Here is a 25,799-nt window from a genome sequence, read left to right as displayed (position 1 = left end):
GACAAGAGATAGTCTCACTTCCCGAAGAACATTCTTTTGTTTCTACCCCATCACCCACCTCCCCTTTGTGGGGAAATAAGGAGTTAGTTTACTTTGTCCTGGAGCCAAAGGGAGAGTTTAATGAAAATCGATAAAGAAATTAAGGATGATCAGGGGAGAGCAGACGAGCTCAATTTCAAGTCCAAGGAGAAAGTCTCTGGGGTGTGGGTGGATGTGGGAAGGGAAATTGCTGCTTACATCACAGGCCAGCTCACCTTTCACACTCCGGAGTTCATGGAAAATAAAGACAGGGAGGTCTAGGCAAAGATCCTGGGCAGGAGGAAGTGGGCTCAGTGGTGGTAGCGGTGGGGAGGGCTCCATTGCCTGCTTACTAGGAGTCTCTCCCCACTGTGCTCTGCTTGGTGGTCATGAGTCAGAAATAGTACATTTAAAAGAAATTAAGCAGTTTCTCCTATCCTTTTGCCCTTTTGAATCTCACAGTTGTTATTCAAGTGAGGCAGGGAGTGGTGGCTACCTCCATTCCGATTTACAAAAGTTCAAGTAAGGCTGACAAAGGTAGACAACAGGAGGCACAGGGCCAAAGTGGGAGCTCCGTGCTTGTCCTCTCTCGTCCACTTAGATCCCTTCTCCCCTTCACGATTCAAAAGCAGCAGTAGTGGCCACAGTGTGCGGCCCCAGCACAAGGCAGCCAGCACAAGGCAGACAGCACAAGGCAGCCAGCGACTTACTTTGCTAGATCCAGTCCTGATAGTTACGTGAGGCTGTGTGGGGAGATGGGGCTGTGGATGATTTGACCCACAGACCCTTCTTTTCCCAGGAGAAGCTCTTGATTAAGAGACGGGCTACTCTGAAAACAGACCCCACAGATACTGCCCTCTCCTCTCTGGGACTCAAGTCCTGCTTCCACCCTGTAACTGACAATGAATTCAGCTGCCCTGGGAACAGGCTGGGACTGAACCGAGCATCTCAGGGCCACAGTCAGCTCTGACTGGAGCATGGGAGAGAAGGGGAAAACCTTGACCCAGTCTTCTCTGAAGAGTGTGACTCATTCCTTTCCCTTACAGTCTAACTTCAGTCTGTCTCCCGGGGTGGGAGCAGAGAGGATTAAGGCTTGAAAGGGTGGAATCAAACCCCCACCCCACCCCCATTCCCATCCCGTGTACTTTCCCTCTGCTTTTACTAGGATTTCACTGACTTGGTGGGTTAGTACTGACCAGAGTGCCAGCTGGGAGCTGCAGTTTTCCTGCCAATCGGTTCCAACCTGAATTTAAAGCACTGGAGCTGCCTGGCAGTCTGGATACCTAAGTGATTCACACTGGGGCTCTGTGGGACACCATGTGCTGTGCAACAGCGGCCCCTGGCGGACAAGAGCTCTACTGGCAGCCCTGCCAGGCCGCCGAGGGCAGCATTTTCCTGGAAGTGCGGTGGCTACTGGGCTACGGGCCCCACCATCAGCAGTTAGGACCAGAAAATATATCCTGAGACATACAAGGAGGGAGGGGAATGGTTAAAATTCAAGACAACCAACGTTTCTTACAGGAATATGATCCTCTAGGTGAAAGATGCAGACAGATCTTGCAATCTACTGTACCCCTAGCCCCTAATCCTGAGGCTTCCCCAGAGGATCAGCTATGTATCTTTTCCAGTTAATTAATTAATTAATCAATTAATCAATCATGTGTTATAGAGTGACCATGCATACGTGCCATGGTGCTCATGTGGAGGTCAAAGGACAGCTTGGAAGAGTGAGTCCTTTTCTTCCATCGTGTGGAAGGGGGGATTCAGCTCAGGCATCAGGCTGCACAACTGAGCATGCTCCCTTCCACTCATCACCCTTTGGCGTGGCGGGGTGGGGGGAGAGGCTGGAGATGCTGTCCAGCTACCCATGTAACCTTGCAGCCCTCCTTGCTCTTTTGAGGGAAAATTGGAGCGATGATCACACAATGCTTTTAGCACAGACATCCGTGGCCCCTTGTACGGTGTATCCTCATGTGGGGCTTTTGCCTCTGCTGGACCTTCTTAGTGGAAGGTGTTTGTTTGTTTGTTTTCTCACCTCCACTTGTTGACTTTAAGTTCAGAGTCAGCTTTGACCTCCTTCCCAACAGCTCTCTTGCCATTCTTACTCAGAGCTCTGCCTCAGCTTCCCCATCAAGGGACACTATCTTGATAGCTGCTTTGGCTTGCCAAGGAAATGGCTTGCATTTCCTTGCACAGACACAGACAGACACAGACACCGACACACAGACACACAGACACAGACTCAGACACAGACACACACACAGACACACACACAGAGACATACACAGACACAGACACACACACAGACACACACAGAGAGACATACACAGACACACACACACACTCCTACCACCAGCCATGAGGCTGACGTGAGGTATAGACGGTCTTCCTTGCAAAGCCTCTGCCAGCAGTTTCAGGGTCCTGTGTGAAGTGAAGGCAGCAGATGGAGGAGTGGGGCAAGTCCTTCAGCAAGGAAAGAATGGCTAAAGTATTTGAATATATTTCTGTGGAATATGAGCTAAGTCCCATTACACTCTAGGGCCTCATGCATTGTGCCAGATTTTCCTTTCTCTCCCCCTCTTCAGACTTGAATCATTGCACCTCCAAGCAGACAGAGGAACTGGTGGTCCAGGATGCATAGCCAGTGTGAGACCGATGAGATAAAGAGCAAGCAGTTAAGGCTGGGGATGCTTCCTAGGTAGAGGCTGCCACGCTGGCATTAGCATGGATGTCTGTTCTCTCTTGGCTAGTGGCTCTTTAAGGAACCAGAAGGATGTTTCCCAATACCATTTAGTAAGTTTTCTGGTTGCATGTGGAGTATGAATAAATTTTGTAAGACACAATGTGGAGTAGGAAAACGAGAAGGTGCTGAGCTCTCTCAGCTGGGGCTTCTGGTACCTGTCCCCTGGGTGTGTGCGGGGATGCTTCCCAAGAAGCCATTGGAGCAGAACTTGCAGCCTTTTGACCCTGTGCCCTGCTTTGGAACGCTCCCTTCCTTCTCTGTGTGGGGGCAACCAGGGCTGAGAAGACTCTGGACTGTGGATAAAATGTTACTTAGTGTGCGTTTCTTCCAAAGGACTCAGAAAACACAGAAAATTCTCTGTGAAGATGATGTTAGTTCTGTGGTGAAGAGAAGCTGTATCTTAGGGGACATACCAAAGGGGAATTGACTGGGGGCAGAGGTGATGCTTTTGGCTGCCAATGCTGGGCTACCCTTTGGCTTTTGAGTGGAGAAGCTTCACTGGGGGTGGTGGGAGCAGGGGACACAGGGCTTCTGGCAGCAAAAGGAAATGGGAGACTGAACATCTGTGAGCATCAGTGCAGATTGGGATGGAACTGGACTAGAAGCGTGCCCTTCCTTCGACATTCTGGTACTGACCGTGTAGAGCAAGTGATGGTGGGCCTGTTGATTGCCCACAGAGAGGGAAGGGCTGTGAGGAAAAAGAGGAGGCTCACAGGGAAGGGAGACAGAAGGACAAAGACATGTGGAGATGATGAGTGTGTTCAATTTTCAGAGCTGGGCTGGGCCCTCTTCTTAGATCAGTTCAGAAGCACAGACGAAGATGTTTGTAGATTTATGAGACAGTCTCCTGCCTCTGACTTACTCAGGCACAAATTCATCTTTTATGATGATTTTGAAGTTTGTTTCTCTGATGAGTAACGATTCAGAGAACTGTTTCATATCCTTGCTGTCCATTTGGTTGTCTTGTGGGTTTTTTTTTTTTTTTTTTTTGAAACGTCAGTCTGAGATGTTTTCTCATTTAAAAACATTGGGTCATTTGTCTTGCCTTATTGATTTATAAATTTTAAAATGTATTCTAGACACAAATCCCTTTTCGGATAGAGATGGCGAGGATAAATGTTGTCAGCCTGTGGTTTGCTTTATCTTTCTCTTAATGTTGTCATTTGAGAAATAGAAAGTCTTGATTTTGTTAAGGTCCTATCTATTGATCTTCCTTTTTATAGTGAGTGCTGCTCCTGTCTATTTAAGAAATCCTTGCTTTCTCCAGAATGCTGAGGACATTCTCCTGTATTTTGTTTGACACTGTCCTTGTTTTGTTTCTGTTCTTGTGATAAAATATCTTGACAGAAAGCAGCTTAGGGGAGAAAGCGTTTGAGTTGGTGATTTTAGATTACAGTCTGTCACTGGGGGTTGGGCTGTCCCAGGGCAGGAGCTCTAAGCAGTTGGTGACATCACATAATCAGTCAGGGACAGAGAGTATTGAATGCAAGGATCCTTGCTTGTCTGCCCTCAGCTGGTTTCCTCCTTTGTTATATTGCTCAGGAGACCCTGCCTAGGGATTGGCGCCACCTAAGATGGGCAGTTAACAGTTAAAAATCCTAAATCATCTACCAATCAAGACAAATCCCCACAGACATGTCCCACAGGCCAATCTGGCCTAGAAAGTTCCTTATTGAGACTTTCTTCACACGAAGTGATTCTTTTGTGTAAACAAAGTGATGGATAAGTCTGTCTGTTCTGTTTGTCTTTTTGGACTATCCTTTTACCAATATAACACGGAGTACCCCAGTCCAAAAAAAAACCCTCAATATTGAATTGTACAAGCACTCTCTGTTCTTTAAGATGATATTGGCAAATCTTTAGATTTCTATATTCATTTTATAACCAGCTTGTTGGAGTCTACAAAATACCTGCTAATAATTTAATCAAGAGTTTGTTATATTTCTATATGTTTGACATCTCAAACAATTAAAGCAATCTGATCAATGAACATAATGCACCTTACTCCTTAGTGTAGACTTTAAGGATTGACCCCTCATACATCTTTTAAATCTTTTTTCATAGCTATGGTTTATGGTAATGTAAGTGATACCTTAAATGAACACTTTGGAAATCATCCTGCTAAGACACAGAAAATATCTTTGATATTGTATCCAGTGGTTGTTCTAAATCTGCTTCTACATTTTAGTAGAGTGCTGACTGTTTCACACTTTTCTGCGCATCTAAACCTCCTGTAAAGGATGGCATAAAGAACAGCAGGCTTGCTTCCTTGTAACCAGTATTTCTTTTCTCATGTGACTGCATTGGCGAGCACAGTGTTAGATGGAGATGCAGGTGATGGATCCCATTGTCTTGCTGCCGAATTCAAAGGAAGGCTAATGCATCATTGACTAGTTTGTCGCTGTGTATGATGTATCTCGAGGAAGCCAAGTTAGAAAGCAGGCACTCTCCAAACTCTGAAGGCTGTGTCAACTCTCTTGTACTACAATCGTCCCAGGACTCTGGTATTCAACCCAAGGTGTCCATTACACTTACATGAAGAAGAACTTTTCAAAGAAGATAGGCCATTAAAATAATAATTCAGTTGGTTAAATTGAATATATATATATACATATATATATATGCATATGTACATACATTTACTGAGATAAGGTTTCCTTGGGTAGCCTTAGCTGTTCTAGAACTCACTTTGTAGATAGTCTCATCTCAAACTTAGAGATCCACCTCCCTCTGCCTCCCAAGTGCTGGGATTAAAGGCCTGAGTCACCATGCCCAACTAGCATTATAATTTTTAATATTTCCCCAGACAATGGCACTTATCATCTTATAATCACTGACCTAAGCCCTTTGGCTACAGCCCAGGTCCCAGCTGGGCCTCCATGGAAGTTTGTTGAGAACTTAGCATTTTCATATAGCACAAGGCTAGTAACACTGGTGAAGGAACAGCCACTCCCACACATCTATTTGAAATGTGCTTTAAGGGAAATTCTCTGCTAACACAGAGCTTATTTTCTAGTCATACTCCCGAGTGATTCAAGCCATGATTGCTCTCCACTGAAGGTATCCCTTTCTACTTTCTTTGCCTGTGCATCTTCCTCCCTCTGCCCTATTGGTTTTTCCCTCAGAGGGGCCACATAACCCCTGCTATCCACGTGTTCACGTTCTGTTGTGACTTGGTATTTGCGTTTATCCACTTGTGTTTGAAATAACAGCAGAAGTGGAGTGGAACCTGGATATGTTGGCTTAGAGGAGGGAGGATGCTGTTACCTTTTGGAGGCTTGTTTAGTTTCTGTGGATTTGTATTGAGTTGACATCTCTGCCATAAGTCCATCATTTTATAAGGGGGGCCTTGGACCTCAGGCATTGCCATGGCTTTTTCCTAAACCTTGTCCCATCCTGGTTCATATTTTGCTTTGTGCTTCTGACCCACATGTTACTCTACCTTGTCCTTGACTTCTGTTTGTCTCCTTGTTTTTCTCCAACCAGGATTCAAATTTCTTTTTAACTGATTATATTCTAGAGGAACTTACCTATTCTTCTTGGAATTCTCATTTGTTTTGAGTTTTCCTGTAGGTCTTAGATATCTAGGTAGCCAGAATCATGAAGGAGATAATTAGCAGTCGTAGGAGCTGTGTGTGGTGGTGCATGCCTGGCATTGCAGCTCTTGGGAAGCTTGCGCAGGAAGATTTTTAAGACTGAAGCTGGTGTGTTCTCAGCCAGAAGTGTGGAAGGAGAAGAAGGAAGGGGAGGGAGGGAGGCAAGGAAGAGACTCTGAAACTCTTGGTACTTTTTCTCATGGTCCAGTTTTCATCACTTTTACACAATTCTTTATTATAAGCCACTAGCGAGCGCCTCTGACATTCACTGAAAACTAAACACTGAACACAAAGCAAAAGCAAAACAAGTGCTCCATCACAAAATCAAGATGGCTGACCAGCACCAACGATATATGATGGGCCTTCATCTATAGCCTGTGTTCCTTCAGTATTGTATAATGGCCACCTCTGACCTTTTATTTTTTGGCAACCAATGGGAGAATGTTACTCATAAATCTGACATTGTTTCCTACACTTCTCCAGGCCCCTGCTGTCCAGGCCAACCTCAGCTTCACATACGCACCCACCTACCCACCAGGCCCACCCCACTCCATGTAAGAGCTAATTATCTGTAAGTGCTTTCAGCAGCCATTTCCTTAAGAATGTGTAAGTGCTTTGATTAGAGTACTCTCTTGGCACCAACTTTATGGCTAGCAATGGGAAATGGGCAATTAGGGGCTGGAGACAGTCCTGAAATTGGACTAGTGTTTGAAGGAGCTGGCCTCAGGCAGGACTGCTCCTCGGCCTTTCATAGGAGCTGAGCTGAGTGACTTCCTTTGACCTGGCCATTTATTCCAGCTCCTCCCATTTTTTCTCAAAGGCTCCATAGAGGGAGGCACAGGCCTGGAGATCAGAAACAAGGACCAGAGTTAGCCTGCTGTCCTGTGTGGCCAGACTAATCACCTTGATTCTCTGTTTCCTCATTGTTCCTCCCACACTGGAGTCTGTCTGTTGAATCCTCTGCTGGGTGTCAAGGACCTGGAGAGAATTCAGTGCAGGGTTTACCCTGAGGGCAATATACATGTAACCTAGACAGACCATACCAAGGATGCACGCTGTGACTGTGATCAGATCACAGTGGTACGGCAGCTGCGAGGACAGAAATGGCCTCTCTCTGGGGAAGTAGGTGACCTTACCTGGGTCTGAAACAGGAGGTGAGTGTGAAATGAGGACAACACTTCAGCTTTAAGTAAAGTAGGTGTGAGGCGCTCATGGACCATCCATACCAATTATTTTTGGAAATAAACATAAAATGATCCAGTAGGGGTTTGGAAATATAGATGTCCATCCTGCAGGGAAAGGGGCAAGATTTAGCTCTGAGTGTCACCAGAGTAAGACATCAAGGCCATGTGGATTTGACTCTGGTTTCCAGTATGGCACAGAGTAGCAGCAGAAGCTGGTAACTAGCTGTCAAGGCGAAGAGGCTAAGAGAGAACGAAGAGAGATGCTACGAGCTTAGGAGGACACAAGCTTCTAAAATGAACCATGCTAGAGTCCTGGGAGAGGAAGCCAAGATGGAGAGAGGTCTCAGCAGCAGGAATAAGGATTGCAGAAGGGCAAATGAGAGTGAGTGAGTTCTCCCCAACCTCTCTCTCAACATCGCTTGTTTCTTGTTTCTGCCAGTTCAGGGTGCTGCTGGGAGCTGGTAGAACCAGTGGGAGGTAAGGATTAATGGAAGGAAGCTAGGGCATTGGTGTTGCCCTTCAGCAGGACACCGGAACCCTGGTCTTTCCTCTTCCTCTTCCAGCTGGCTGCCCTGAGGTGAGCAGGCCTCCTCTGTAGCATGCTCCCATGATTCACTGTGCTGCCATGAGCCTGAAGCAAAGAAGCCTTCAGGGCCAAAAAACACGGAAACCAGGAGCCCAGACAAACTTGTCCCCCTAGTGAGGTGATTTTCTCCAGTACTTTGTCACAATGAAGGAAAGCTGACTGGCACATTACCCAGGGACCTGAGGTCTCAGAGGAGATTACAGAAAGGAACCTGGGGGGGGGGTGGGGGGGAGTCTCTGAGCCACACAGAATTGAGGAGAAGACCTCCAGGCATCAGGAGAGAGAGCTAAGCCACAGATTGGCTGAGGATGGAATGATGGCATCACCATGTGACAGGCACTGCCCATGCAGTCTCTCATTGAATAACTGCAGTATCCCGTTCAAGTTGATGTTTCAAATACTCTTCTTATAAGAAAAATGAAAGTCATCGGCACTGGCATTATGACCCTAAATTTTAGGACAAAGGCTCAAAGGGGTAAGACAATCGTTCCGGTTGTGAGAGGCAGGCAGGATTCAGACTAATAGGTCTGGCCCCAATGTCTGTACTTTCTGATATTCTAGGAATTGGCATGAGGGCTAAAAATCTCATTACACAGGATAGGAAACCCTCGGTGATGGGTTGTAGTGAGCTGGCTGGATTGGAGCTTTGGAGCTGATGGTGTGTGGAGTGACCAATTTGTGTGGCAGGCTGGGGCTGGGGGTCAGCAGCATCAGAAACAAGATAAGTTAGCTCCTAAAAACACCACCAAATAGAAAAACAAGCAAGCTGTATGAACAGGTTCCCCAAGCTCACAAAGCCCATGCAAACCACCTAAAGTAACGCAATAGACAGGACGCGGCTTCATTGGTTTTCATTCACACAAGTTATAATGCAACGGTTTTATGTTCCATCTTTATTAATTACTTTTTTGTTGCTGTGATTAAAACCATGACTAAAGAAACTTAAAGAAAAAATTATTTTGACTCACGGTTCTATAGGGAGAGTCTATACTTGTGGGAAGCATGGCAGCAGGCACCCAGGACAGGAGGCTGGCTGCTCAGGCTTTATCTGCACACAGGACATAGAGAGAGAAGGAAGTGGGAAAGACAATAAACCCTCAAAGCCTTCCCCCAGTGGTGTAATTTCTCCAGCAAGACCATATCTCCTGAAATTTCCGTAACTACCCCTAAATAGCACCACTAACTAGAGACCAAGTGTCTATTGGGGATATTGCTCATCCAAACCATCAAAATATTAAAAATTATAAGCATACTATAAAATTACAGAAGAATATGATGTTAAGTATCTTCCTATAATGTCTGTAGGTATAACTTGCTACAACCATATGGCAAAGTAAATTAGTAGTATTAGTAGAGATGTGCAAATGCTATGCCTTAATTTCAATGTTAAGACTCCCAAGGAAACTGGCACATATCTGCAGAAGATATTTAGAAGAATATTTGTAACAGCACTGTTCTGGATCACAAACCCACAAAAGACTATCAAGTGACATTGTCAGGAAAATGCATGCATGAATTGAAATAGGTGTACACATCAGAATAACATACAGCTGCAAAAAGAAATGGGCCACAGACATACACAGTTACAGGCAGGAGTTTCGTAACCACTGGGATGTCTGTGGGAGGGAAAAAATGTCTTTGTTGACGGTAGCACCATTTATGTCTGTTATAAAAGCCATATAGCTTAGTGTATTAGACAGAGATCTAATAAAAACAAGGGCGTCAATAGCACAGAACCTAGGGTGAGGCCTTTTCAGTGGTAGGTGATCAGAGAGATGAGATGAAGTCTTAGCTTAATGCCATTTTTAAGATTTAGAATTTGTGAATATTCAACATACAGAGATCTTCCTACAGGTGTCCATTTTACTATTAGAATCTTTTCTAACCTATCTTACCCCTTACACACTTATATATTCAATGTATTTAAATGTAAACAAATAAGCATATACTTCTATATTCTATTCTCTTACATAGATGATATATCCTATGAGTATGTATGATATGCATGCTACATAGGTATTGTATATAAGAATAAGTATTATCTATTACGTGATTTGTGTTGAAGGAATGGTGTACTTCATAATTAGTAGACAGTCAGAGGCAATCTGAAGCATACTCGGCATACCAGAAGAAGACGAGACAGTGGGCAGTTCATCATTTCAATATCCAGGGCCCCACAGGTCCTCTGGGAAATCCAGGCACCACAAGAGCATCAGGGTCCACATCACCTGGGGTCAAGGATCTGGGGAACTGATGTTGAGCTGGCTTCTGTTCCAATGCTGTCCTTGATGGGCTTTTGTTCTCAGCCTCCCCCTGTATACAGTGCCACCTTTCTACTTGTATTAATCTACAATGTTACTTTCTGGCATTTGGTCCCCATCTCCTGAAAGCCCAGTACATGTCAGGCATCAGGCAACTCAAAGTAAACTAGGTGTGGTCCCTCTGCTTGCAGAACAGGGGTTCAGGCACACCGAGGATCAGAGCATCACACCATTGGGTATTGCTAAGGCTGGAACAGTATAAAAGTTCTGTTGACCCTTTACCAAGCAGATCCCTGGCCTGTCCATAAATTTGGTAGGATAGCTCAGAGGTTCTCTTTTAAGTAATCCACTGTTAATTTGATGCAGCCACAATCCCACTTGGAGAAACAATGTTCTTTTGGTACTAAAATATGATGAAGATAGCAGAAGTGGTTGATCATGGGAGCCAGAGTGAGTCATCTTCCCAAGCCGGATTGTGGGAGTGTTAAATCAAGGGAAGCTTCTAGAGCATCCTTTGGGAAATCACCCTGCATGATTGTAATCTGTGATGAGAATCAGTTCCTCCACCATAGGGGCTCTGTCTCACACCCCCTCCTGGGTCAGTGTTTGTGAAGCACAAGGCTTGGCACTTGGTTTTTACTTATCAGGTTAAGAACTTACTTCTGACCTGGGCAGAGGGGTTCATATTTGGACCTTGGGTTTCCCTGGGTCCTGGGCCCACCAGCTCAGATTTGCTGTGCATCAGGCCAACATACCTGTTTGAGCCTGACTGCTGTTTCAACTGAGTCAGAGACCAGGGTAGCAGCAGTAACTACAGTCAAGACAAGTTTGAGGGCACCGGATTGATGGCGATATTTTCCCATTAGAGACCTCAGAGATTCTTAGCAACACTCTTGATTGATGCTCAAAGGAGGAAAGGGGATGTGAGCCAGTCAATTGAGAGGCTTCTTATGTTGGCAATAGAGCTGCTTCCTGTTCCAGGCCTGCAGCTGCCCTATGGGCTCAAACAGACCTCTCCAAGGGCCTATTAATAAAATACCTGGCCTGAGTCCAGTCCTGCCAGGGGCGGGCCGGCTACTGTTTGTTCCTTTTACTAAGCATATCCAGGTGGGTTTTACTGTGGACTGCTCCCTGGGCTCTTGTTTCCACATTTGTCTCCTTTGAGTCTGAAATTGCCAATGGCTTTCACAGCTAATGGACCTCTCAGATCCCAAGAGCCATTTAAGAGGAGGTGCAGGACTGGAGGTGGAGGTGATTAATCAAATGAAAGGCAAGCTCTGGGGGCTACTAGAGCTAGTGACAAGAAGTAGGGATGCAGAGGCAGGAGGCTTAAGTCAGTAGCAGATGGTGGGAGTCAGGCGGGGGGATCAGTCAGGGCATCTCCTCATTCATGCCTCGCCTCTACCTCACCTCCAGTGCTGGTCCTCAGCCTCCTAGCATCTTAGTTTCTGGAGGAAGTGCAGGTGCAGTATGGCAAGTTCCTGCCCCCTTCCTCTAAAGCCCACCCACTGACTCCCGATGGAGGGTTGGCTTTTAGCTCAGGTGTGACCTCTCAGGAGGAAGATCTTTTCAGAATCTAGGTGTTGAAGAGCAGGTGTCATCCAGTCCCAAATCCATGAGTTTGAAAGTTAAAATCCAGGGCAGGTGAATAATCTTTTCTAAGTTTTCCTTTCTGTGACATGGGAATGTTCGATGCAGTGATACAATGACATATATATTCTACTAAGTGTGGCACCTGGCACACTATAGGTACTCTAGATGTGTCTCTCCTGTTACTGTGTCAAGAGCAGGTCTGGCTGTGGTTGGGCTGGGAAACAAGCCTTTTTTTCTGGCATATATTTTCCCACAAGACCTGAACCTCTCTGATTGGGCAGCGAGAGCAGGCTTCCGTGGAAGCAGTGTCCTCTTTCTACAGGAATCCCAGTGGAAGACCAGAGCAGGGGAAGGAAGGTGGGGAGTATAGTATGCGGTCAAAGGTGAAGATGTGGGGAGGGGGCCACACTTCCTGAACTTGTCTTCTGGATAAGGCATCAACTGTTTTTACCATCTGGTGAACTCCTGACACCCTGCTGGTGTCTGAAGGAGTTGTGTCAGGGATGTGAAGTCACACAGCCTAAAAGACGGAGCCTGGCTTGAAGCTCAAGGTCAGAAGATCACTGAGAAACCATTGTTTCTACTGCAGTTTGCAGTGATGCCTAGCCAAGGTCAGCCCCTAGCCACTTGGCTTGCTGTCTATCTAGGAAACCTACAGGGGATCACTTATCTTTCCTGGGTTCAAAGCAGAGGCACCTTTGGGTCATTTGGGAAGGGGCTCTTCTCAGATTTTCTCTGACTCCGCAAGGGGTGTGAGCTCTTCTCAGAAGGGTAAGAGGAGTTGGTTCTGTCTCATGACTGTCACAGGCAGTGACACGCTCCCTTTCAAGGCACACTAGGAACTTCTTTCTCTCCATCTGCAGGTGGATGGTATCCTGTGCTTGGCTGACATCTTGACTGATGAGAGCCACTCGGAGGCCACTCGAGCTGAGGCTGCAGCCGTGGTAGCCCAGGTTACCTCCCCACATCTGTCCTTCACCCAGCACCTCACTAGCTTCCTGGAGAACATGGAGGAGATTGTGACAGCCCTTATCAGTGAGTTACCCTGGGTTGGGTGGGTTACTTAAGTGAGAGGGTCTAAGCATGATTGTCTTCAAGAAGGACCAGGAGAACCTTCCCACCTGCTTTGCTCAAACTCACAATCTGATAGCCACACTAGCTGAAAGCTCATTATTGATGGGTCACAGGCAGCTTTAGGGGGCCCTGTGATCAAAAGCCTCTTAATGAAATGCAAGCAGCTCTTTATCCCCAGCTTGAAAACTTAGGGAGCACATGGCCTTTCAGAGGGAGTTCAGAGCCTGGGAATCAGGGACAAGTAGGGACTCAAATTTTGACTTCAATAGGCTTTATTCCTAAAATTTCAGTCATGGCACCTAATGACAGTAGCAGTACTAACTTGCATGAGTGACTTCCCAGAGAGAATAGCTTGGCACAAGAGATGCAGGAAATCCCACCTTTTGGCTTTGCATCAGAGGGTCATGAACACATTGATTCTTTTTGGTCTCCCTATTTGACCTATGCAAGTTTGGCAAGAGAATCATAGTCAGCTATCTAGAATATTCTCTTTCTCTCACCTTTCCTTTGCCAGACTGCAAAATCTAGGATTAATCAGGGTAACAATGCTCAGGAAACTTCCCTGGTGAGGTCTGAGTTTCCACTTCCATTCATACCTTTTTACTGACCGTCTCACCAGGACTGGGAATATCTGCTGTTGCCTGGAGTTACACACAGTGTAGGATGCTGAGACAGGAGTTGGAACAGCCAGGCTTGGGTTCTGGCTTTCTACTATCCATCAACAAACAGCTACTGGCCAGCAACCCTGTATGGACTTATGTGAGATACTACTACTCACTTTACCAGGGCATCTTGCAAATCTCACTTGATAACTTTCTTCTGATGTACACTGAGGGATTGTAACCCACATCTCCAAAGAGGCCCTTCTGGTTCTAGGTTTGTACTGTTGAGAAAGAACTTTGCATTTGGCAATTTTCAGTTAGGTGGACTTTATGGTTGATCCTGATCACAGGGCCTGAGTCTCCCAAGGGCCAGCTTTAGAGAAACTGGTATGCCAATATATACATTGATTCAAAGTCAAGAAGAAACGCAATCCGTAGAGAACCCTGGCTAGAGGGAGCTCAGGTGACCACAAAGCCTGTGGAGTTTCAGAAAAGGCGAGAGACTCGAGAACACTGTTAGGATCCACCATGCTGGGGGCTCTCACGCTCAGACTCCCACCAGGGTCTGGCAGGAAAAAAAATGGCTTGAAGGGAGGCAGATGGGAAAAGTAAATAAGACGTCTGCAACCTGCATTAAGTTGATGAGCCCGTGCACAGACTAAATACGGACAGATATGACTGAACCACAGTTGATTACCGCCTGGTAGGGAAGGCCAACATAGTTTTTGTTTTATTTTTCAAATTCTATTAGTTCTTTGTGAACTTCACATCATGCATCCCGATCCCACTCATCTCCCTTTCCTTTTGTACCCACCCTCCACCCTTGCAACCTCCCCACTAACAGAAGAAAGAAATCTTGTTGTGGAAGCTGCAGTGTGTCACAGTGTGTCCCACAGTGTACCCTTTTGTCCACACCTCTTTGCTTGCAAATGTTCAGTACAGTGACTCATCTGTCTGGTACGAGGTCTCTGGCTTCTGCTACACTATCAGTACTGGAACCTCACTGGGTCTCCTCTCAGATATCCTGTTGTTGACCTGTGTCATGGAGATCCTGCAGTTTTGAATTTGTAGGGCTGCCCCTTTTGTGAACACCAGCAGTTCATTGATGGGGTAGATGTTGGGGTGGTCCAATTCAAAGCCCTGGATCTGGGCCTGAGAGGTATCTGAGCTAGTCAGCATGGGAGCATTCCTGCTCTCCCACCCTTGGGAATCACCCAGCAACAACCCCTGCAATCAGGGCCAGCTCTACCCTGCTGCTTGTGCTAGTACAGGGCCTGCTCTCTTTAATGTTGCAGTTGGTTAGGAACAGGGCCAGTTTCCCACTCTCATGATCCCAGGGCCAGATCTCCCACCTGCTATAGGTGGCAAGGAAGGAGGGTGGGGAGGAGGGTGTTTGTCATTTGTCTGTGCCATGCATATCAGACAAGGGGCAGGGCCCCTCTCCTGCTCTTATACCCCCAGAGCCAGCTCTCCTGCCTGCTGTAGCTGCTAAGGGGCAAGGGGAGGGGAGGCATTTCTCCCTTGCTCATACTGCCACAGGGAAGACAAGTGGCAAAGCCAACTCTCCCATGCTCACACTCTTGGGGCTAGCTCACCTGCACCCCTGCCATCAGGATCAGATCTACTATGCTGCCCAGATGAGGTTCAGGGCCTGTTTCCTGCATGCTGCAGCAGGTGGGGGGTCAGGGTTCTCCTGATCTCATGACCCCAGGGTCAGTCTCCTACCTGTCACAGGTGATAAGAGGGTAGGGGAGGAGGGTATCTCTCCCTCATCCACGCCACTGCATGAAAGATGATTGGCAGGGCCAGGTTTCACATGCTCATACCCTCTGGTGTTGGGGGCTGGCTCACTCACAACTCCCACTATGTGCAGGGGCCCACTCTCCTGAGTACTGACCCTAGATAGAGATGGGGTCAGCTCTCCTGCTCTCATGCCTCCAAGTCAGGCCTTCCATGATGCCCAGATGAGGGGCGGGGCCAGTTCTGCACAGCCCTCAGGCATCAGTACATCCTCTGGTGGCAGCCCAGACCACGACTCAGACTTCTGTTTGACCTTTGGTACTAACAGCCCCCTGCTGCTGCAAACGTGCCCCCTCAATGGCATCACAGGCCAGGACTCAACCCTGGTCCTGGGCAGCCTCACCAGCTACTCACATCAGGCAGTTCCTCACTACCCTCAAGTCTCCAGTTCTCCCTCTCTTCATTGTGCCCACACCCTCCTGTTTCTCTTTCTCTTCCATTTCTCCACCACTTTCTTGCTTCTCTTAGTGGCACCCAGGGTCTCTGAGTGTCTTGGGTCATCTCAGGAGTGCTATGGCCTGCTAGCCCATTATGGCACCAAACAGGGGTCATTTTGGGCATGATCTTCCCTTCAGAACTTCATGGCACTGGACTGGTGTCATTTTAGGCTAGCACCATATCCAGGCCCCACGGTACCAGTCTCGGGCGCCATCCTGCCCAGGCCCGCAGTCCCAGGTGGGGTTCTTTTAGTCTCTGCTTGTTCCCCACCCTTGTGGTCTTTTCCAGCTCACTTACCCCCCCCCATCCCCAATGGGAGTATCAGACTGCTAATCATTCAGATGTTTGTCGGTCAGAACACTGAGAGTAGACATAGCCTTCCTCCTCTCTGCCACCTACAGATGCACATGTGACACAGCAGCTACATCTGCAATGTCTTTAGGGACAGGGACATATTTTAATATACAAACTAAATGCCAAACTGTGTAGAAACTTTCCAAATAATAAACAATCCAAAGCGTGGATGCTCCAAACAACCTTTCAGTGTTGTTGCATACCCGCTCCCGTTTCTCTCCCAGACTGAATTAATCCCCAGAGAAGAAAAGCCTTCTTATTTAACCCATCCCCAGGAAGATGCACTGTTCAGCCCACTCACAGAGTCAGCAGATGGGATATATCTTCTGGGCAGGATGCCAGGGCTCTGTTCTTTGGTGGGAAATAGCCCTCCGATTTCTTGCCATTCCCTGGAAACATTTATAAGTGAGTCACTGATATCCTCAGTCTAATCTTCCTAACACATCCCAGGTGACTAGGACCATAGTTCAAATAAATGTGCAGCAAAATTAAAAGGCACTTAGATGGCTGTGCTAATAATCAACGTGTCAGAATCAATGGCAAGTGCATGAGGGTGAGGGGTACTCTTTGCCCCTAGGGACAAATCTAGCAGTAGAGTGGTCCCATACCAAAGCCTGGATATAGAGATGGAAGCTTGGACAGAGTCAGTTGCCCTCAATGATTTTTCCCCAGTCAGGGGATAAGAGGAGCATCCACTATGAGGATGTTACTCGGCTAACATCTGTGATCCTAGCCCTGGATCATGAGTTCTAGATATTTGATGGTCACATCTGGACTGTTCTACAGGGAATGCAATACCTTAGAGGTAGGCATTGCCTCCCTAATAGGACAGAAACCTATGGCGATGGGGGCATCACTGGGAATAAGGCAAGGAGCTGAAACAATAGACAACCTGAAGTACAGAAAGAATGAGGGTTTTGTGATCACTGTTCCTTACTGGGTGTAAGATCTCAGCAGGTCACAATATCAGGTATTTAATTGATAATGACACAGTAAAAATGGATCACTGTGGAGATCAGATGGGCCAGAGTAAATGCTCAAGAAATAATATCTGTGACTGCTGATGTGAGATTCAGTTTCCATGTCTGCACATATCCCTCTTTTCTTTAAAGATGGATCCAAATGCACTGGCACAGCACAAGGAAGACGGTAGGTGTTTAACTGACACTCCTGCCCATCCCACTTTAGGGGAATTCCACAGCCACATCCATGAAGATGCCAAGAAGTGCCTACTGCAGTGTCAGAACTCTGAAGTATGGACTATCCTAAGGCCTTGCTCAGCTCTGTCTCTGTCCTTTCTTCCTCTCCTGGTCTGTTTTCTGGAGTGTTGCCTTCCTTCTTCTGTCTTTGTAGAAGTGACAAATTTGTTGCAAGTGGCACAGAGCTTAATCTGACACATCCTAACTGGTTGGAACTGAGACTTAAGAAGTTAGGACCATTGGGACAAGCAGAACCATAGACAGTGCCTCTTGAGGTGGCCATCCATTGCATGTTCTGTGGAGGCCAAGGCACTGAGTTAGGTGATGGAGGGATGACGGGCACTTAGCACAATTACATATGGCAGGCGGGGACACTCGTTTAGTGCTGAGTTGTAACTGCTAGGATTGATGAGAGAGCCTCGGCACCCAGGAGCTTGTGTAGTATCTTCTGAAGCCAGGTGATCTTTTTTGCCATCTGGCCCAAAAGGAGATACAGAGGTGTCTGGAAGGCAGAGTCTCTGCATTAACTCTGGCCTCTTCCTTCACACAAACTTAACCTCTTAGTGTACATCACTGGAGAGATGGGAACTAGAGAAAGGATATATCCCTTCCTACCACATGGCCTCTGCATATACTACTTCTCTAATCTAGAACATGTCCTTCCTCCAGACAGTTTCATGACTGGCTCCTTTTCCTCTCTTAAGGTTTCAGCTTTACAGTCATGTTCTTAGAGACATCTCCTATGTGGCCCATGGGTCCCTACATATTCTCCACTGTAGCATTTGTCTCTTTTCTCTTCCTGTTTATCAAAATTGCCATTATTCATATGAACTCTCAAAGGTTCTCTTTCTCTTGTCTGCTAGAAGAGAATACATATCACAAGGGAAGGAATATGACTTGTTTGGTCCATCCTATCATCTCATCACTAGGCACCTAGGATTCACTCAATAAACACCTTGGGTGAGCAGGAGCCACATACAAGGGTCCCCATCCCAGCTCTGCTACCTATGCAGATGACATAGTTCCCTCTATAGTAACTAATTTGTTCATCTCTAAAAACAGTTCCAAGATTCCCACCCAAATGGTCTCCCAGAGCTATAGTGGGGACCAAGGGAGATCATGTGCAAACACTTGGCCTTGAACTGTTTCTTCCTGTTCACTATCCAGAACTGTGCCAAGAGGCCTCGTCAGGGGAAGTCTTCCTGCTGGCCTCTGCGGCCCTTGCCAATATCACCTTCTTCGACAAAATGGCCTGTGAGATGCTTCTGCAGTTGAATGCAATCCGTGTCCTCCTGGAAGCCTGTGGTGACAAGCAGAGAGTGGACACCCCTTATACTCGGGACCAGGTAAGAGCCCAGGAAGGCTCAGATTTTGTAGTTTACTTCTTAGAGCTGGACAAGCGTACAGATAGTCAGGGTGGGAACAGGTAGAGATCATATCCCCACAGGCCTAGCTATTTGCCTGATTGATTGCCTTCTGAAAGGTGATGCCCAGTGTAGTCATAGGTGTTAGACATGGGCAGCACAGTACTAGAGGTTTTGTTCTTTATTGGTCATAAACACACACACACACACACACACACACACACACACACACACTTTCTTCAGCTAGATGCCTCTACTTGTTGAGCCTCTCTCCTACATGTCATGATTTCGGGTGCCTTCACCATCAAGTGCATTCCTAAGGCTTACTCTGATCATGTCCAGTGAGATCCAGTAGTGACCATAAGAACAAGCCTTTTGGAGACAGGTGATACATGTTCAGCAGATCCTTGCTGTTAACAATCATGTTACCTTGGGCAATTCTTTCTTCATTTGTAAAATGTGTATACATAATTTCAGAGTCAAGGCAGGGATCAAATAAACTAGGGACTGTAGACTGTTAGTGTAGACTCTGTCACAAGGATGCTGGAAAGTGAGAACCTGTAGACTGCAGTCTCCTCGTGTGGAGAATGGGGTGTTGCTTCCTGGGTGAATGTCGCATGACTCTGCAGAGTCCCTAACCTGACTATGAGGATTGGAAGGTTCTCCCCGATCCCATGAAGTCTTACCAACACTTAGGAGAAGGGCACCTCAAAACAGTGAGAATGTGGGCAAGTCGGAGGCAGATGAACACTTCCCTGCATCTGATTCAGGAGTTTTTCCCTCTGTATGAGCCAGGCACATCTCCCACTGTCCTCAGGATGGCTTCACCTTCTGCCCTGGCTCTGAGCAGCCACTTTGCTAGTGAGAGCATACCCATTAAAGAAACAAATGGCTCTTTGCTGTGACAGAGGGAGGATTAAGGTGATCAGAGGGCTCTCTGTAATGAAGACAAAAAAGATGAATTGGGCTCTGAAGTGCTCACCGCCCCCTGAAATACTTAAGAAATTAAATGCCCAGCGAGGCTTCCAGTAATGAGCATGCTAGTGACGCCAATGCTGTGCAAAGCCTCCTGGTCTTGGCTATGTACTTAGCGCACCTCTGTTTGGACAGTGAGGACTCCTCTATCATCTAGACAGGCCAAGTCCACTTAATTAGTCAAGCCAAAGCCTTACTGGCAAAGCCCATTCTATGCTCACCCTTGGGGTATGGGCAGCTATAAACATAGCCGTGGGTCTGGGGTCTTTCCACGTTACTTCTGCTAATCTAGAAGATGATAGTACAGGCTACATCTGGATATCAGGAATCAAGAAAATTATCCTAGCTTGGGGATGTAGCTCAGTTAGTGGAATGCTTGCCTATAATTCCTAAAAAGAAGACCCTGCTCACTTATTAGTTTCCAAAGCCCTGGGATTTCTCACCCATAGGGTGCTGTGCACAGGCTATGCTGTGCAGTGATCTAACTGTAGACAGGACAGGATGGGAAGGACACCTCTAAGGCCCTGCACAACCAGTGTCACTGACCCCTGAAGTGGAGGGTACTTATAACAGAAACATGATGAGCCTTATTGTGAATTGCTTTCAAAGAGACAGTGTGCTGCCTACACTTCCCATAGAAATTCATAGTTGCTTGGCATTTTAGAATCACCATATTTTGTACCATCTCTGGGACTTCTGTACCGACACCACTTATCAGGACTCCATTAATCAGAAATGCCAATTACTGGGGGTTGTAATATCAGCTTGTGTCTCAAAAACTCTCCATAGTTTATGAATCTCTGCCATGTATGTAAATATAAGTAGAAACAACATGTCTTGGGTTTAGGTACACTTTAGTTCAAATCCTGTCTCTGTCATCTCCTAGCTGTGTGTCGTTGGGCCAATTTCTTAATTTCTCTAAGCCACAATTTTCTCATCTGTATAATGAAGAGAGCAACATTTCTTCTCTCCTCTGGCTCTTATTTGATTAAACGGGGGTGGTGTTCATAAAGCATTTAGAACCAAAGTGGGTACTGAGTAGTGACTGGAGCAGGTAACTGGAATAGAATATATTGAGATGGGTCTAGATGGAGATGTCTAATTTAGGGCAGGAATGGAGGGCCCAGAAATACAGCTAATGCAGTGATGAATGTTGTATGGTGTGAAGTAATGGATGACATGTGTAGCATCAGGTTGTGTGTGGACACATGCAAGGTAAATGTGTGTGTGTGTGTGTGTGTGTGTGTGTGTGTGTGTGTGTACAGTTGAAAAGTACTATAAGCTGGAGCTGGGAAGTTTCAGTTGGTAAAATGCTCTTTACCCAAGTATGAGAACCTGATTCAAATCTCTAGAACCCACAAACGAGCTGAGCATAGAAACAAATACCTGCGGTATTGGTGCTGAAAGGAGACATGTGGGTCCATGGAACCTGCTGGTTAGTCATCCTAGCTCAGTTGGCAAGCTCTAGGTTCAGTCCAGCCCACTCAATATACACAGCTGGAGAATGATTAATCTCTGGCTTCCACATGCATACATACATGAACACATAAATCATAAAAAAGGAAAGAGTCTGGGCAGGGGGGAAAGAGAATTCCAGAGCTATGCTTGACATTGTTGATGAGCGTCTGATTAAAGAATAATGTTAATTACAGTTTTTTGAATATTGGCTTTTTTGTGTGTGTCTGAATCCTTGGATGACATAGAGAAGGACCCATGACTCAACAATAGATGCATCCAGGTGTTCTGTGTCATAAGGTCTGTCAGGTCAGAGAGTACCTGTCTCTAACTGCATGTTCTGGGCATACTTTACATGTTGTAATCTTTAGGGATATCCTACAGCACAGCAGGTGAGGAGGGATGTTGGTGGAGTCAGAGTATGGTCAGAGTGACCGCTGAGACTGCTAGGATGCGACACAACCTGGGCCATGTCTTCATGTCTGCCTGTGAGCAAGTATCTCTTTCCTACTTGCTCTAAAACAGTGCAAGATGAGCATTTTGTCTGTGTGCTATTATCAGAAGACTCAGCCAACCTATATTCTACCAAACCAGAACATTTATTGTTGAACTGTGACATGGCAGATCCCCTGGTGGTCTAGGTTAATTAGCTATCTACTTCAGTTTTTATAAGGCCGTTGTAAGCTGAATGAAAAGTGATTTCAGAGTTCCAGAGGAGCCACTAGTTGTCTAGACAAGAAGGCTCTGTTTTAGTTACTTTTCTATAGCTGTGATAAATCACTATGACCAAGGCAACTTATCAAAGAAAGAGTTTATTCAGGGCTTATAGTTTCAGAGGGATGGAGTCCATGACTCTCATGGCAAGGAACATGGCAGCAGACAGGCAGGTAGGCAAAGTGCTGGGGCAGTAGCTGAAATCTCCCATCTTAACTCACAAGAATGAGGTAGAGACCTGAATGGGAATAGCATGGACTTTTGAAACTGTAAAGCTCGCCCCAGTGACATACCTTCTCCATCAAAGCCACACATTATATTTCTTATCAAACAGTTACACCAACTGGTACCAAGTTTTCAAATATAGGAATGTGGACTATTCTCATTTGAACCATCATAGAACCCTCCAAATATGAGACCTTTTATTCCATGGAGAGGATCTCTCATTCTCAGTACCTCTTGGCCACATCAGTGTTCAGACCCTTAATGTGACTGTCACATTGCTAGTGCTCCTTTAACAAATCATTCAAGGTCTGGGTCCTTTCAGTTCTTGCCTCTTAGAAGTGTCTTATGTTTGTTGAATTTAACAAGTGTTCTGGGTGATTGGCAAGACACACTGAATGCTTATGATAGTTTTATGACTTATATTTGATCTCCCATGGTATACCAAGTGATGCTGCACAGAGATGCCCATTCCTATTACCCAGAGATGAATAACTTCCTGTACAGAGCAAAAGGGGTTTTGCACAGTGATTAATTAAGGCTCTTAACCAAGGAGTGTTGTCCAGGTGGGTCTAAAGTAATAACATGATTTTATGTGAGGAGGGAAGAGGAACAGGGTTAGAGAAAATGGCTCAGGTTTCATTATTGAAAATTCTTTTTCTCTCATTTTAGGATAATGAATGTTTGTGAGCTGAGTAGAAAGAGTTAGAGAGAAAAGTTCCATTAAAGATGCAGACCTCAAGTTGAAGGTTCTCCAAGATATATAAAAATGCAAATCCTTTTAAAAATAATTATTTATTTATTGGTTTATTTGTTCATTTATTTAAAGAGGTGGGGGTGGGTATGGACAAGTGTGTGCAGATGCATGTATCTATGTCTAATTGCAGAGTCTAGAAGAGGATGTCAGACATCCTCTACAGCTTCCCATCTTTTTCTTTTGAGGCAAGGTCTCTCCTTTAACCTGGGGCTTCCTCAACTTGTTACTTGAATGCTGGAGTCAAAGCCATAGCAGCACTAAACCATTTCTCCAGTCTCACAGTGTACAGGTGAGAGAGAAAGGGGTGGGGGTGGGGCAAGTCCATGTCACACAGATTACAGTTCATTTGGTTTTTCCATGGAGAGAAACTTAGGCTTATTCTGTGTGTGTGTGTGTGTGAGAGAGAGAGAGAGAGAGAGAGAGAGAGAGAGACAGAGACAGAGACAGAGACAGAGACAGAGACACAAAGAGAGAGAGACAGAGACAGAGAGACAGAGAGAGAGAAACAGAGAGAAAGAGAAACACACAGAGAGAGAAACAGAGAGACAGAGAAACAGAGAGACAGAGAAACAGAGAGACAGAGGGACAGAAACATATGATCTATTTAGGACCTCAGACCTCTAGCCTTGCAAGATAATAGAATTGTTTTGTTTTAAGCTATTAAAAATTTCAGCAATCTGTTGTAGCAGCAATAAGAAATATATACCCTTTTATTAACCAAGCACAGAAGGCTGGGTAGTATTGCTAGAGTCATATGGATAACAAGAGATGGAGCCAGGACCTCATCCTACACTACATCTTATCCAAGGTGTTTCTTGAGGCCAGTGTCTGTGCTCATCAGGTAACTACAGAAGGGTCAGGAAAAACAGGCCTTAATTTTACACTAATTGAGTAACCCTGGGCCAAGAGAAACCATGGACCTGGCTTCTGCACTCTATGTCCTCACAGCATTGCTAGGTCGCTTCCAGCCAGGTGAACCAGTTGTCCTTAAAACTCCAATTGGGAGGCTAACTGCTAGGTGAAAACATTGGCTTCTTTCCCCTCTCCATCACAGTGCATACAAGTGTGTTTCAAATGGGAGACTCCAAGCAGCGTATAATTGGCATTTATTCAAATTGTGTTTAATTGACTACTTTATCTGCACCTCAGAAAACCACATGGGGTACAGGCTCTGTAAGGAGGAAGTAATTTTCATTAACAGGATCTAAATTAGTCCAACACAAAGACCTACCTGGTGCCTGTGACTCAGCTAATGATTGCCATATAATGAACCCGTTGCTGCAGACAAAGGTTTTGTTTTCCTTCCTCCTTTCCTCTTTCCGTCTCTTCCTTCCTTTCTTCATGAATGTAAGGGTGAAACAAGAGTCTGTATACGGAAATGCCTGTCTAGTGATGGGTGGGGCCTGGGAGCCCCTGTGTGGTGGGAACAGGCGGTTTCTGCTGTTATCAGCAACCCAGAGACACTGGAATGCACTGGAATCTGACAGACTTGGCCCTGCATGTCTCTCCTATGACTGTACTTTATGGCTCTTGGGGAATCTTCCATTTGAGGACTGCATCAATATCCCATCTCTTCTCTCTAATTTCTTCCCCTGAGGGGAGAAAAAGAACTTTCAATATATACCTACCACTCCTCTAATAAAACACTGGGCATGGCAGATGACTTCAGAATAAAGTTTTTGAGGGGCTTCCCTGCCCTCCCCAAATGTCTCTCTCCAATTCTTACTTAACCACCTAGTCCCTGACCAGGTCTGAGTGGAAGAGGATGATGCTCAGAGATAAGGCCTCCACAGCCAGCATGTGTCTTGAGAAGGCCGAGGGATAGATATCCTACTGGCATGACAACACTTTTTTTCCTGTTTAAGAGAGCTTTCAGATGTTTAATTAAGGAGAGTGATAAGCTAAAATTAAACCAGTTAAAATCCACCTAATGCTCTTTCCTGGCAAATGCTGCTCTACCATCCATCCTCGGGACTGAAGCCTCCCGTGCTGTCCTCTGCAGGCTATCACTTGCCAGCTCAGAGGCAGAGCATGGCTCCTGGTTAGACTATCTCACCAGCTTATGAAGAAGCTCTCTGGGGAGTGGGCTCCCACTGGGGAGAAATCCTTTAGATCTTCCTATTAATTTCAATCACCATCAGTGCATGCTGGCTGCATCTGCAGAGACAGGCATCTTTGCCACTGTATGGTTTCTTTTAGGAACGGTGTCAGGGGCCATCTCTGCTTATAGCACCACACTCCCATCCTTGACTGACTATCTATCTATCTATCTATCTATCTATCTATCTATCTATCTATCTATCTATCTTTCTTTCTATCTAATTTTTGGCACCATTTACAGTTTGGGTCTTTTGTTGAAAATTCCTTAATCCAGTTTTTAAATATTTATTTATGTATGCTATGAGTTCATTGCGACCCTTTTATCCTGCTGTAAGGACTGGAAAGTATTATAGCCCAAGAGACAGTAACTAAGGGTGGATGTCCATGGAATGTCAGTGTTCTATCATTAATGACAGTGTCACTGTGAGGGTCAATGGCGATCTGTAAGTAAGGATGTTAGACCAGAGGTTTCTAAAGTGTAGCTAAACTGAACTTTCTCATCAGCTTGCCTTCTGGCTTGAGCTCAGCCTTAATTCATTTCAGGTAGAAGGTCATTGTCAGGAAAGGAAATTGACATGGGAGAACCCAATCAAAGAATCAGGAGACAAAGCCAGAACAGAAGGGAGATAGGGGTCTAAAATCATAGGGGTGAGGCTGAGGGTCCCTGAATTCAAACAATTGGATCTTAACTTCATCTGTTGTGAGTCTGCTTTTTACTGGAACCCCAGGTGATTACCCTAGAGCCACCCACTGATTAGTGGGCA

The 25,799-nt window shown here is 45.9% G+C and overlaps 1 protein-coding gene and 1 non-coding gene across 4 annotated transcripts in view; one reads left to right on the top strand and one right to left on the bottom strand.

Annotated features, from left to right (window-relative positions):
- Positions 1 to 25,799, top strand: part of Insc (INSC spindle orientation adaptor protein) — a 118,099-nt gene that overhangs the window by 77,477 nt on the left and 14,823 nt on the right. For all 3 annotated transcript variants that reach the window (XM_021166905.3, XM_021166904.3, XM_029480213.2), the window contains exons 8-9: positions 12,845 to 13,016; positions 18,616 to 18,794. In XM_021166905.3, coding sequence (XP_021022564.1) covers positions 12,845 to 13,016; positions 18,616 to 18,794 — 351 coding nt within the window. The remainder of the gene's footprint in view (positions 1 to 12,844; positions 13,017 to 18,615; positions 18,795 to 25,799) is intronic.
- LOC115031645 (small nucleolar RNA SNORA17) lies at positions 16,213 to 16,344 on the bottom strand. The gene has a single exon (XR_003837314.1). It is a non-coding gene; the product is annotated as a small nucleolar RNA SNORA17 (small nucleolar RNA).

This window comes from Mus caroli, unplaced genomic scaffold, assembly GCF_978045245.1.
Source record: "Mus caroli unplaced genomic scaffold, Mus_caroli_1 scaffold_8, whole genome shotgun sequence".
Classification (NCBI taxonomy): Eukaryota; Metazoa; Chordata; class Mammalia; order Rodentia; family Muridae; genus Mus; species Mus caroli.
Note: the sequence above shows the minus strand (reverse complement) of the source record. Positions and strands in the feature narration are given on the sequence as shown.